This window comes from Gavia stellata, chromosome Z, assembly GCF_030936135.1.
Source record: "Gavia stellata isolate bGavSte3 chromosome Z, bGavSte3.hap2, whole genome shotgun sequence".
Classification (NCBI taxonomy): Eukaryota; Metazoa; Chordata; class Aves; order Gaviiformes; family Gaviidae; genus Gavia; species Gavia stellata.
In genome coordinates, this window is record NC_082637.1 from 58,904,064 (window position 1) to 58,918,437 (window position 14,374).

The 14,374-nt window shown below is 43.2% G+C and overlaps 1 protein-coding gene across 1 annotated transcript in view; it reads right to left on the reverse strand.

The window, feature by feature from the left end:
• The window catches only part of CPLX1 (complexin 1), a 38,100-nt gene extending 24,499 nt beyond the window's left edge, over positions 1 to 13,601 (reverse strand). Inside the window, exons 1-2 of the mRNA XM_059834028.1 lie at positions 13,595 to 13,601; positions 13,208 to 13,383 (exon numbers count right to left, since the gene is read on the reverse strand). Coding sequence (XP_059690011.1) covers positions 13,208 to 13,383; positions 13,595 to 13,601 — 183 coding nt within the window. The remainder of the gene's footprint in view (positions 1 to 13,207; positions 13,384 to 13,594) is intronic.
• Positions 13,602 to 14,374: the final 773 nt, after the last annotated feature.

Consider the following 14,374-nt stretch of genomic DNA (forward strand, 5'->3'; position numbering starts at 1 on the left):
GATATCTTGGGTCAAATAAACTATAAAAAACCATCCCATGCACACATACACAAACAAAACAGGTTGAACTATCCACACAGAAAGCATTGCAAAGCTTCCGCGTTTACAGTATGTGCAATATCCATGGCAAAACAACCTTGCATTCAGAACAAAGAATCAGAGCACATCAGCTCTTACAGAAGCAAAAGAAAGTGAAATCAGCCTTTAGTGGAAAACATGAAAAATGTTGTGATTAGCGTAACAGTATCATTGTTCCTGTATTAATCTGTAAGTCTGCATTTAAACAAGTTAAATATTGTAGGACACTTCTTTGCAGTTTAAGAGTTCTAAATAAAATTGACAGTTACTTTAATTTGTAGCTAATATTTTGGATGTTTTTTTAAGTGGAAAAAAAATCCATGCATGTATTATCGTGTTTAAGCTTATAATCAGCAACCTACTGTGTCTCTGAATTAATTGGTTTTCTATTTTTTTTTTCCTCTGGGGGTGGGAAGCAGAGGGGGGTGGTGAATCCAAATTCGATAAGGGACATAATAGACAAAAGAAGCTTGTACCTGTTCTTGCTATGCTCTGTGATGGTCTTCACAGTGGGATGGCTCCTTAAATGAACAGTGTGGCACAAGTGACAGGAAGCATGACAAATTTAAGTTCTGCTGTCATCATTAGGATAGCAATCTATAGCAGAATCATTAACAACTCTTCTCTACCACAGTGTATTTTTATCTTAGCTGTGATACCATCTTCCTAAAATGTTCTACCTCCCAGCTAAAGGCAACATGGCTGAGTAAAGGAGCCAGACAAGGACCTGCTGTATCATAAACCAATTTTTAAAGCAGGATGGAGGAAACCACCCACCAGTCTGTGACCTAGGCCCTATCATACACCTAGCCCACACCACACCCCCTCTCTGCATCTGCCTTTCCTTTCACTTTGGCACATCTGTCTAGCAATGTCTTCAGGACAGGGATAACCCTGACACTAAGTGCATGCTGTCCTTCCCATGCAGGACATTGCATTGCGGGGCATGGTTTAATGGGCGTGGTGGTGCTAGTTGATGGTTGGACTTGATGATCTTAGAGGTCTTTTCCAACCTTAGTGATTCTGTGATTCTGTAAAAGAAAAAGGAGGGAACCCTGGATAACCATATCCAATGGAAATTATGAAAGGCCAGATGCTTCCCCAGATACCCTACTTCTCCTGCAGCAGCAGCCAGTCTGTCTTCCCCAAACTCTGACATGGTCAAAGGAAGGCCACAGCCCTTCTCCTACATCAGCAAGAGGGCTGCCCTGGCCTGGAGCCCTGGACAGGGCACGTTGCACTGAAGTCCGGTAAGATTTACCACTACGATGGAATTCCAGAGGGCAGACTTTGGCCTGTTCAGGACACTGGTTGGGAGGGTCCCTTGGGAGACAGTCCTGAAGGGAAAAGGGGCCCAGGAAGGCTGGACGTTCTTCAAGAAGGAAATCTTGAAGGTACAGGAGCAGGCTGTCCCCATGTGCTGTAAGAAAAGCCGGCAGGGAAGATGACCGGCCTGGCTGAACAAGGAAGCTTTGCTGAGACTCAGGGAAGAAAAGAGAATTTATCGCCTTTGGAATAAGGGGCAGGCAACTGAAGAAGAGTACAAGGATCTCGTTAGGTCATGCAGAGAGGGAATTAGAAAGGCGAAAGCCCAGCTAGAGCTCAACCTGGCCACGGTCATAAGGGATAGCAAAAATGCTTCTATAAATACATTAACAACAAAAAGAGAGCCAAGGAGAATCTCCATCCTTTACTGGATGTGGGGGGGAACAGTGTCACGAAGGATGAGGAAAAGGTGAGGTACTTAATGCCTTCTTTGCCTCAGTCTTTAACAGCCAGACCAGGCATCCTCAGGGTATTCAGCTCCCTGAGCTGGAAGACAAGGATGGAGACCAAAAGAAACTCCCCATGATCCAGGAGGAAGCAGTTAACGACCTGCTATGCCACGTGGACACTCACAAGTCTATGGGGCCTGATGGCATCCACCCAAGGGTGCTGAGGGAGCTGGCGGAGGAGCTTGCCAAGCCGCTCTCCATCATTTATCAACAGTCCTGCTTAACAGGGGAGGTCCCGGATGACTGGAGGCTTGCCAATGTGACGCCCATCTACAAGAAGGGCTGGAAGGAGGATCCGGGCAACTACAGGCCTGTCAGCCTGACCTCGTTGCCGGGGAAGATTATGGAGAGGTTCATCTTGAGGGCGCTCCCAGGGCACGTGCCGGACAACCAAGGAATCAGGCCCAGCCAGCACGGGTTCATGAAAGGCAGGTCCTGCTTGACCAACCTGATCTCCTTCTATGACCAGGTGACGGTCCTAGTGGATGAGGGAAAGGCTGTTGATGTTGTCTACCTGGACTTCAGTAAAGCCTTCGACACTGTCTCCCACAGTATTCTCCTGGAGAAGCTGGCAAATCGTGGCTTAGACAGGTGCACTCTTTGCTGGGTAAAAATCTGACTGGATGGCTGATCCCAGAGAGTTGTGGTGCATGGAGTGAAATCCAGCTGGCGGCCGGTCACAAGCGGAGTCCCCCAGGGCTCAGTTTTGGGGATGGTCTTGTTTAATATCTTTATTGATCATCTGGATGAGGGGATCCAGTGTACCCTCAGCAAGTTTGCAGATGACACCAAGTTGGGAGGGAGTGTTGATCTGCTCGAGGGTAGGAAGGCTGTGCAGAGGGATCTGGACAGGCTGGATCAATGGGCTCTGGCCGATTGTATGAAGTTCAATAAGGCTAAGTGCCGGGTTCTGCACTTTGGCCACAACAACCCCATGCAATGCTACAGGCTTGGGGAGGAGTGGCTGGAAAGCTGCCCCGCAGAAAAGGACCTGGGGGTGTTGGTCAACAGCCGGCTGAAGATGAGCCAGCAGTGTGCCCAGGTGGCCAAGAAGGCCAATGGCATCCTGGCCTGTATCAGAAATAGTGTGGCCAGCAGGAGTAGGGAAGTGATCATGCCCCTGTACTCGGCACTGGTGAGGCCACACCTCGAATACTGTGTTCAGTTTTGGGCCCCTCACTACAAGAAGGACATTGAGGTGCTGGAGTGTGTCCAGAGAAGGGCAACGAAGCTGGTGAGGGGTCTGGAGCACAAGTGTTATGAGGAGCGGCTGAGGGAACTGGGGTTGTTCAGTCTGCAGAAGAGGAGGCTGAGGGCAGACCTTGTTGCTCTCTACAATTACCTGAAAGGAGGTTGCAGAGAGGTGGGTGTTGGTCTCTTCTCCCAAGTGACGAGTGACAGGACAAGAGGAAATAGCCTCAAGTGGCACCAGGGGAGGTTTAGGCTGGATACTAGGAAAAATTTCTTTACTGAGAGAGTGGTGACACACTGGAACAGACTGCCCTGGGAAGTGGTAGTCACCCTCCCTGGAGGTATTCAAGGAACATGTGGATGTGGCATTGTCGGACATGGCTTAATGGGCATAGTGGTGGTTTTTTTGGTTGATGGTTGGACTTGATGATCTTACATGTCTTTTCCAACCTTAGTGATTCTGTGATTCTGTGATTAAGTCAGCTCTACTCATGGCTGCCTCAAAACTGGTCAGTGAGTAAAGGAACTGAAGCCTGTCTGAGACCCTCAGGAAGGCCATATGAATTGGCACTCACTAGGAATGGGGCATGCAAACCCTTCTTTTCCCAGCTTAACCATAAGCAACAAACATCCATGGGGAACAAAGACACACAGCAGGCAAAGGCTACACAAGTGCTACAAGTAAAGGATGGCCCAGACTTTATCACCCTGTCCCATGCATGAACTCAGATCTGGCCTTGTATCAGCCCTTCTTTTTTCAGGCATGTGGGGTGACAGTCTTAAATCCCAGGCTGATGAAACTGACAGCAAAGTCAGAAAAAATGCTTCGTGGTGAGGCCAGCACAAAGTCACATCTTGCTCTAAGGAAGCAGCAGCATTTCAAAGGCTGAGCATGGCTCTGATGACTTTTAACAGAAAAGAATGATGCATCTGCTAGCTGAGCCGTGAAGGCATCAGGCTGCATTCTCAAGCAGGCGTAACTCCACTGGTCTCATTAAGTCCTGGTGAGATATCTGATCGTTCAAGACTCAGACAACAAACTGCCAATGTAAGAGACATAATGTGGCTAATGTCTGATTTTAAGCAGTAATGGGAGCTCTTTGGCTGCAGCAAAAAGGGAACAAACCTTTAAATCATCTTCGGTGACCTTCACAGTCCTTGAATTTGCTTGACATAGAAAGAACCAACAACTGTACAACCCCTCCCCCTTGCATCTGATTTTTAAGCTAGGAAAAAAAAAGAAGTTACATGAAAAAAATGGTGTAGCTGTAGTTATTACAGGCAATGGTACTGATCAAATTACTTTCATGCCATTGTCTGCATTTTGAGGTTGACACAAGCAGCATGAACCAGGACAGAACTGTCTCCCTTTAAAGATGAGATGAATCAAAAGATTTGGGGAGGATGTCTTGGAAAAAACTCAGAGCTCCTCCAACGACTTAGCCAAATTTTATACCATCCTGACTAAGGGGTTTTTCCATTAAGAAAAGAATATTTTATTCCCCAAAGCAGCAAAGCAGCAAATAAGCTGTTCTGTCTCTCAATGCAGAGCAATGCATTCATGCCCTTTTTGGGATTTAGCCAAGAAATGATTCCATGTGGTTTTGGTTCTACTGGCTAAAGAAAGTGGAAGGGTGTGGGCATGGCAGCCACGTCTAGAGATCAGTAGCAATGGGAATGTGGGTCATACAGGTTCTGGATGGTTTTCACTTTTAAGTCCTAAACTTCTGTCATGGCCTGCTGCCTGTGGAGGTGCCCAGGTTTTCAGGAGGAGAAGAAATCCCATTTGCACAAAAGCCAGACTATCCCTAGGCCTCCAGGTCAGTAAATCAATTCCCTACTCAACCACTGCATGATTTTGGGCAAGTTGCTCAATTTCTCCACCTGTACATCAGAAGCAGTAATGCTAAGTAAAAATTATTAATAATTACAATAGTAATTAAATTATAAAAGTAATATATACTATATTATACAGTATGCTATACATTATATAAGTCATATAATTAATATATAACATGTATAATATATATATGATTAAATAAAATAATAATAATTTAAAAATCACATTTTGGAGATCTCTGGGGAAAAAGCCCTTCCTCTGTGCAGCTTGGTCGCGCTGGCTGATGTGAACAAGAAACATAGCCTCTTTATGCAGGTGTTAAACCATTGCTAGCCCCCTGAAGAAAGGCAGGTCCCTCACAGACTTTCTCAAGCTGTGGACTAGACATGGTGAAGAGTGAATGCAGGCTGCCACTGAAACTGGAATGAAGTAAGACTTTGTCCATGATGCAGACATTCCCTTTGCATTCATCTTCTCCTATATGCAAAGAAAAAAATCCTTCTTATTAAAGAAAATATGTTCAAACTCTGTATATACATTTCTCTGTGTGTAAATGCACACAAATTTGGTCATATACAATGGCTGTGTATACTGTTTCCCTATAGTATGACGCGCTGTAGAAATAAAGCAGTGCTTCATAGATCACATATTCTTGCTCTGCAATGTTTATGCTAGCTCTGAAAAAAAGGAAAAGGCCTAAAACAGCAATTGAACCAGGAAAAAAAAGGCACAAGGGAAAGAGAGGGAGGCTGTACTGTGTGATCGGACAATAAATTACAAATAGTTACTGCCTTCCCACCTTTCTTGTCCTCTGGGTGGTAACATAAATAAATAACTGATGGCGTGAGGGAAGGCTGTACTGAAGAGTTCCTTATTATGAAAACAGAAGAATTTGTCAATTAAAATTTTTGGATATTAGTTTCCAAACAGATCTTCTGGTAATGGGGCACCCTGGTATGAGGGCCAGAAGTGTAGACTGGACTGTGAGGTGGCAGAACAGCACCTCCAGCAGAGTAGTAATGTCTGGCTGTTTAGACACAGATGCTCAGTTACAATGGTACAGGAAGAGAACTTGCAAAACGCCATTGGTTGAGGTCCATATTTCTTGTCTTTCCAAGTAGGTGAGCCAAATGCTTGGATTTTCAGTAAGTCACAGCCAGGAGGGCTTGAGACACCATTCAGATGTCCTTCCTAGCTAAATTCCAGCACTAATCACTGTATGTCATCTACTGCGTTCATTTTGCACCCAGTCCTGAGTGGGTAAATCTGCTCAGTCCCATGCCAGCAATGTGCATAGGTTTTGCCAGCCAACTCAGTGAGACAAAAGTTGTTTAAGTGAGGATTTCAGCTGAATGACTCTACAAGACACCCTAGTCAGCGCATAACAGTAAAAAAGGCTGCATTTCAAGAGACATTTCAGTAACTCCAGAAGCATCAATGGGATCTCATTAGCAAGTATCCAAAGTGACATCTACTGGTGTAGATTTGGATTAGTGTGAAATGTAGAAACGAAGTTAGAGCAAGGCAGAGCTGCACAAAGAAGCTGACTAATGACCCCCAAAAGGTATTAGTGGGAGAACCAGCAGCTGGAAACTGAAAGTGATGAGTTCTGCTAAATAATTGAACCTCTTAACTATTATGGAAGCAGATGAAAAAGATGTCAGTTTACTTCTGAGCTCCAATAGTTTGCCTCCCTTTTCTGAATTTTAAAAATGGCGTAAAGCTACAGTGCAGGAAGGAATCCCTGCAGCTTTTCCCATCAGGGAAGCTCTGTTAGTTTAATGCCAAAAGGCAAGACCTGGCATACACGCTTTCATTTAAACCACCTAGAAAATTCTGTACATGTAGGTGGTTAGATTCACAAAGACCAAGACATGCTGCATATCCTGGGACTTCCAAGGGAATATAAAGATGAAATTACAGGGGTTAGGTAGGAACAGATTCCCTAAAATCACTTTGAAGACAACTGTGTTTAATAATGGCCTTGGAGGTCCATAGCAGGTACATCAAGCCCTGTTCCTTGCTGAAAAGCACATATGGGAAGGCACTGTTCTCTCTCTCAACTTTCAAGAGAGACCGCTGAACTTAGGCATAACTTTGTTAACCTTTGGCCTTGTAGTTGTGTTTCCTCTTACTTGAGGAGATCAGTTCACCTTTTCACAAAAGACAGTTGCTGCCTTGCAGACAAGGGGACCTTTTTTGGAGAGGCAAAGCACAAAATTAAACCTGACTAGAATTTCCAAAGGTTGGAAGTTAGAGAAGTGGGTCATTTAGTAAAATTGCAAAGGGCTGCAGTACAGAAATAAGTTTGATGCTAAAGATCTGTACTCTAAGTTATGGAGAAAACTGATACGGAAACTCAAGAATCTAGCTCAGAGGCAACACAGGCCAGTCAAGACATCCTTGCGTACAACTGGTTGGGGGACAAGTTCTGGCAGGAATTCAGAAGTCTTGTCCAGGTCAAATCACTTTATGGCCTTGGATGTCTCCAAATACCAATATGAAAATGATCTGTGGGCTAATAGTGCTCTTCAATCACCCTGCAAATGTCCTTTCCTTCTTCCAACTCTCCTTGGGCTTATGCCAGCTTCCACTTTCCTCAATAACCAATAAATCAAATCTGTCCAGAACACAGTAAACACCACAGGACATTGCCCTTGTAGCCTTCTTCACCCAGAACAGCCCGTGATTTAATTCTTGCAGAGAGTGCAATTCTTCTCGGTTGTTGCCATTACTGGCGTTACGACTGTTCCCACCCACTCCAGAGCCCACTTCTTGGAAGGCACAATATAATCCCTGTCTTGCAAAGCATCACACTGGGAGTGTCATAGCTAGGCCTTTTGCTTTCTCATAGCCAGAGGGCCTGTGACCCAGTTGTAAACACTCTTTGGTCTATAGCACAAAGAGTATCTGCACTGAACTAAACTAAGCAAGGAATTTTTTTCTTTTATCCTGAATTATCAAAAGCCACTGTGAAAGTAGGAAAAGAGTCAAGGTAATGATACCTCTCCACCTGCACAATACATATACATCTCTGAAAATCTATTTTAAGGCCCACTCGCTGAACAGTAGCCGCAGCTTCATTAGGTTACAAGTGTTGGATAAAGATTCACATCAGTGGTTTAATATCAATGATTTAAAAGGGAAGATATCAGATAGAATGTTTCTGTTCATTGAGATACGAATTTTATCATATAAATTACAGAACGTGATTCATTGCTGAGGAAAATCTTTTCTTTGTTTGAGATCCTTCACCTTTTGACATGCAAAGAACATGATTTCTGCACTTTTTTCACTTGTCAATAGTCTCCAGTGAAAAATGTACTATATATTTCTTCCTCGCAAGGAAGACTACACCTTCAAAATTGCATTTTCAGGCAGTGAAATTTCATTCCTTTGTACAGCAATATTTAAAGCCTTTGCCAATATCTGCATCTGAAGTTAGACAAGAATGAAACATCCCATAGATGTACTAACACCAAAGAGTTTAGCTAACATTGTGAAGCTGTTTTATACCAACAAAGTTTTACCAAAGTTAAGTTTGCACTCCTGACCTTGGCCCTTAATTTCAAAGGTATATTGCTGGAGAACAGAGTTAATTCGCGTTCTGGTATTTTTTCTGCCCTAAGACAGGATTTTCACAGTTATGCACCAGTTAGATATGCGAATGAAATATTAACAGTAAATAATTACGTGATGTTGCATGTTGATTATCTCACAGAATAATCTAGGATTGCAGCTATACATCCTGATTGCCTTTTTGTCTAGTGATTTAGTGCCAAAAGTGTGTTCAGCAATCAGATTAAAAAAAAAAAAAAAGAAAAAAGCAGCATTATGAGAACACTTTCCTACTGGAGAGAGCAAAGGTCCTAACTTAGGACTTCTCCCATTGCCAGCAACCCAAATGTTCTCACTTTTCTAGAAGTAAATTCCAATACCACCTACCTTAAATCATTGAAGACCTGGAAATTACATCTTGCATATCTACAAAGAACTGAATAGTTTTCATGGGTTTCCTGGGACATGGACAATTCCAAATACTGCGGAGAATCTTACTGCCTAACCACTTGAAGTATTTAACAGGCCAATAAGAAAAATGGGAAGAGTTAATGGCACACATCCAGAGACAGAAGTACTCACACTTAAAGAGAACAAGGACTGCACATTCTCCTGCTGTGTGATATGCTGCCTGCAGGAACAAACATCAAACCCCAGACTTCACCATTTCCCTATTGCCAGAAAAGGGACAAGGAAGTCCTGAGCATTTATTACTGTGCCATCAAGGTTCTCTGGTGCAACAAGATGTAAACATTCTTCTGCCACCAAGATTTTAATTATATAATGACCCTTCTGCTTTTGTACTTTGCAAACAGAAAAATATCAGCAAAACTCTTTGTCCCCCACCCAGATAAATCTCAGAAGAAACTGTGCTTGGGATGAACTCATTAACTATGTTAGTAAAATCTTAATAATAATAATAAAGAATTAAATCCTCAAATGAGGAAATTCATTATATTGCTGTCATAATTTGGATAGTGCATAATAAATGAGCTTGAGAACACACATTGTGAGGCGTGACAGAGGTGAAATACTGAACATCTGCTTATAAAGAAAACAGTTGACCTTGCCTTGTGCAGTGGGAGAGATGAGGTTCCTAGAAGCATATACTTACGACCATGCAAATAAGCACTGTGACACAATCTTTACACAGCACCCCACAGGAACAACTACAATTGTAGAGACAACTTTAATTATTCCAGCATTTGAGTTTTCCATTTGCCACTTTTCCATTCTTCTCAGGCAGATTTCATTTTCAATTTGGAGGGCAGGAATCCTTATCAACATAACTAAACTTCTGTTTTATTCCCCACAGCACATAAGACTCGTCAAAGACCACCTGGGCCACTCTGAGAACTGCGTATATAATAGCTACTGACGCAGTTCATAATCCAGCTCAAGCATGGCCTAAATTAAAATCTAAATTCTGTCTTGAAGCCAAGCCATTTGGACAGAGGACCATGCTTATCTCCTTTTTGGTTCAAACCCACCATTGTAAGGATAGCCTTGAGCTCTTGCTACTTTTGAGCAGGGGCTCGGCAATGTTGACCCTCTAAAGCATGTGCAAGATTTGCAGGAAGCCAGACTAAAGGCATTGTCTCACTAGCAGCCAAGACCTAGCAGCCAGGTAGAGTGTTAATTACAGAGCATGTACTAGGGCTCTCTCAGGCCTGGGTTCTACCACAGTGGTGGAAATAATTAATTATATAAATAAGTAATTTTGGATCATTTCAGGAAGAAAATAATTAGCTTTCACTGCTGAGGTATGCAGGTATGTAACACAAACAAGGTCATCTCTTTACAGAAGGCAGTATTCCACCCAAGAGCACTGGAAACAATACGGCTGTTACAGCATGGCGAGGTGATAGTACTTGGTGTTAGCAAGGTAACAGGGTTATTAGCTATCCACAGCCTCACCACTGGGGCGCTGGCAACAGACCCTGACCTACCAGGCATAGGGGCACTGAAGGCCTCTTGGCAGCCTTGCCCATGTTGATCAGGTTGTGACACCTCTCCCCAGAGACAGCTGTGGCAGGGCTCAGAAGGTCTGTGGGGCAATAGTGTTGAGACCAAGCCCAGATCAGATCAGAAAGCAAGCTGCGTACATGCACCTTGGGGTAGAAGGAATCTGGAATATACCCCAGTTATGTTCCTTACATTCTTTCAATCCATTTTCAGTATCAGATGCTGGACTTTAATATTGGGTAGGAGCCGGCAGACAACTGGTGGTCCAGTTATTTCAAAATGCCATGCCCAAATGTCATCCTTAAAAATTAATTTCCAAATGAAAATGCTGCGTATTTTTAATGAAAAAGTATTTGATTGCTGCATAATTGATTATACCCTTTCCCCACGTCATTTCTGTACCCAGCTGCCATGGATGGCTGAGGGCATATGTATCTCAATTTAACAGATTGGATTTAAAACCTGAACTTAGCACATGCTGGTATCTGTCATCATCCCTTTCAAGCTCTGCCATAGCTCCCACATTTCCTGAAGCCCTAAACAAAAGATTGTATTCATCACACTTGTTGAAGAGCCAAGGCAAAAAGTCCAAAACTAGTATGATAAGCCTGTCCTTTCTGTAGGTGTCACCTAGAGCCATATTAACTAACTGATGAAGCCATGATTCCCTGGCTTGTTTCCCTAACATCCTGCAGCTGCACTAAGAGAGTAACTTTGTGACTGTGGGTTCATGACCCAGGACACACACTTTCAAACTTGTATTCTGCATAAATAATCTGTTCCTACTCATTCACTCAACTCACATGTTCATTTCTTACTGTTTTATGTGAGTTAATTTCTCTTATGAGGAGCGGTTGAGAGAGCTGGGGCTGTTTAGCCTGGAGACAAGGAGGCTCAGGGGAGACCTTGTCACTCTCTACAAATACCTGAAAGGAGGTTGTAGAGAGGTGGGTGCTGGTCTCTTCTCCCAAGTGACAAGCGACAGGACAAGAGGAAATGGCCTCAAGTTGCGCTGGGGGAGGTTTAGATTGGCTATTAGGAAAAACTTCACTGAAAGAGTTGTGAGACGTTGGAAAAGGCTGCCCAGGGAGGTGGTGGAGTCACCATCCCTGCAGGTATTTAAAAGAGATGTGGATAAGGCACTTAGGGTGATGGTTTAGTGCTGGACTTGGCAGTGTTAGGTTAACAGTTGGGCTGGATGATCTTAAAGGTCTTTTACAACCTAAATGATTCTGTGATTCTATGTTTCTATGAAATGAGCAAATATGATCGGGAGCGCTCTAATACTTAAAACTTCTTGGATTTAATTCATACCTGCTAACAACCACTTGTGTATGTATACATACCAGACAGAATCTTTGTTTCAGTTTTCTCCTTCTTTGTATTTCTGCTTTTACTGGAATGGGTGAAGAAATGAAGGTAATTTCTAAATAAACTAGTAATTGAGGAAATAATTCAGCTCTTTTTTCTAGTCTTTCAACATTTGTTTCACATTTCCAGCCACCAATTCACAATACTTGAAGACAGAGTCTTGCATATCATCAAATCCATCTCTTTGTCAGGACAAAGAAATCTCTCTCTTCCATGGAACTCTTAAACTTAAAAAAAAAAATACAGCTTCTTTCTACAGCTTTATCTGTCTTTTCTGATTCTGCAGAAATCAGCTTCATCTTTCAAATGCATGCTACCTGGGATTATCCCTAGCAGAAAGAAAACCACAGGGAACTGAGCTCCTGTGTTTTCACAAGTTGGGTGCACTCCTCAAAGCAGGACTTCCTGTTGCTAATCTCAAAGGTAACCCACCACATCACCAGAAAAGCTGTAATACAGAGCTTAGACTGAGGTCAAAGTATCCCTGTATCCCTCCAAGTATCCGTTTACTCTCTGCAGAGCCAACGCTTCACCATATTGCTCAGGAGTCGATGCATTTCCAAGAGACTTCACTACCCAGCACTCAGCCTGACTCAGCAAAGTCTAGGTAGCTAACAGTATCCCAAGGAAATCCTCATTGGCTGGATGTTTCATCCAAGCTCAGGCTGTATGCATCCTACACATGAACTGCCTTCTCCCTCCACACATCAATCCCTAAAAGCTAATGTATGGTAACAATGGGTTCAGCTACCTTAAATTAAGCTCATTTCCCTAGTAAAGGTTTGTTTTGTACATTTCTTTTCAATCTCGTTCTGAATTCTCACAATTATTTGTTTCCTTCTCATGTCAAATTGTATCATTATAGTCAACATAAGTAGAAGAGAGTACTTCCCAATGGCTAAGTCCCTCAGATTAATGAAACTCTCTTTCTTTCAGATGAATCCCCTGTGACTAGTGGAAGCCTGAATATGAAAAGTAGAGTAGATTTGTCACATTTCACCTGTCAACACAAAGCAAGCCTTGGAAGCAATACAGAAGGTACTTGGACTGTATCTCTCAGAAACGCGCTGAATTATGACCCTTCTTACAAACCACAAATGCAAGTTCGGAAAGCACCCACATAGGGACAGAGAAGCCTCTAACATCTAAAATAATGTAAGCATTTAAGAGATGATTAGAAAAATAGATATTTTTCTCCCCTCATCTTCACTCGCTATTTCAATTTAGCAGGGCTTTTCAGTGTGGGAGGTGTGTTTAAACAGGGATAGAGCTCAAGGGACAGTGCACAAGATTAGAAATTTCAGTGTGGCAAAGTAATTACCTGGCTCTACGCAGGTGCTCAGGGAACTGGTCACAAATCAGGTGAAAACAGTAGTTCTCCACTGATCATTATGAGTGGCCAAGTGTGTGGTGAAAGACAGATCCCTACCTTGTCTCGAATCCCTTGTCTCATAACTTCTCTTTCAGCCTCCATCTTGGCATATTTGGCTTTCCTCTCTTCCTCTTCTTGCCTGAGGGCTTCCTGTCGTTCCTCTTCTTTCTTGGCAGCATCTGGGTCTTTCTCCTCATCCCCACCCAGCATCTTCCCCATGTCTTTGGTAGCTCCTAGAGAAAGCACAAGAGAAAGCACAAGAGAAAGTCAGCCCTGGAAGAATGTGGGAAAACCACCATGCTGCCAGCTTTCTCCTTCTCTACACTCAGGACCTTCTTCCACTCACTCTGCATCTGGAAAGCTTTCTACTTGCACTGAGGAGAAGACACACTCCCCACAGAGGCAGGAGGTGGGGAAAGCACCCAGCCTGACCGGGTGGGTTACCTGACATTGGCGGGAGAAGCACGGCAGCAAGACGAACAGACTACCTCTGTAGACTTGCATGATGGTGACACAATTGGTTTGCAGTCCTGAAGGGGGCAAGCTGCCATCCACACAATGTTTTAACTCCATCAGCTCAGTCGAGCAACTGAAGATTGATTTTGGAGCGTCTTTAATGTAACAGGCAGGTGATATATCCAGAAAGAAATGACACCAGGGCTAGGAAAGGAATTAGAAATCTCAATTTCAGGGATGCTTCTAAGGAAACAGCGGGGAAGGACACACTTACTGATTCTGTTCATATGATAAGCCTAGGTATTTTTGTCTTCTTTCACTTTGCAACCATAACATCTACCTTGACATAAAGAGAAGACAGAGAATGCCAAAGTAATCACTATTAAATAAGGAGCTTCAATCAACATTATTTCCAACATCTCTAGAAAAGGCTACAGGAAGAACACAGAAATGGCTAGAGCTGCAGGACAACATGTGCAAACTGTCATCTTTCTGGCTATAATAAACAGCCCTGCCCCCAAAGGATAAAAAACTTCCATGAGGGAAAGCACCTCAGAGGTGGTTTGTTTAGAAGACAAGTGGCATGGCAAGCATGCCAAACTAATAGTCATTCCCTTGATCCATATGGGCTAAAGAGCTAGGCAATCAGGTGTTACGCCAAATACTATGAACGCACTCAGATACACTTTTATGTGAGATTAGCTGGTTTAAATTGACATCAGTCATCTGAAAATCAGTAATTCAGTTGTTGGGGACCACGTGGGAGAT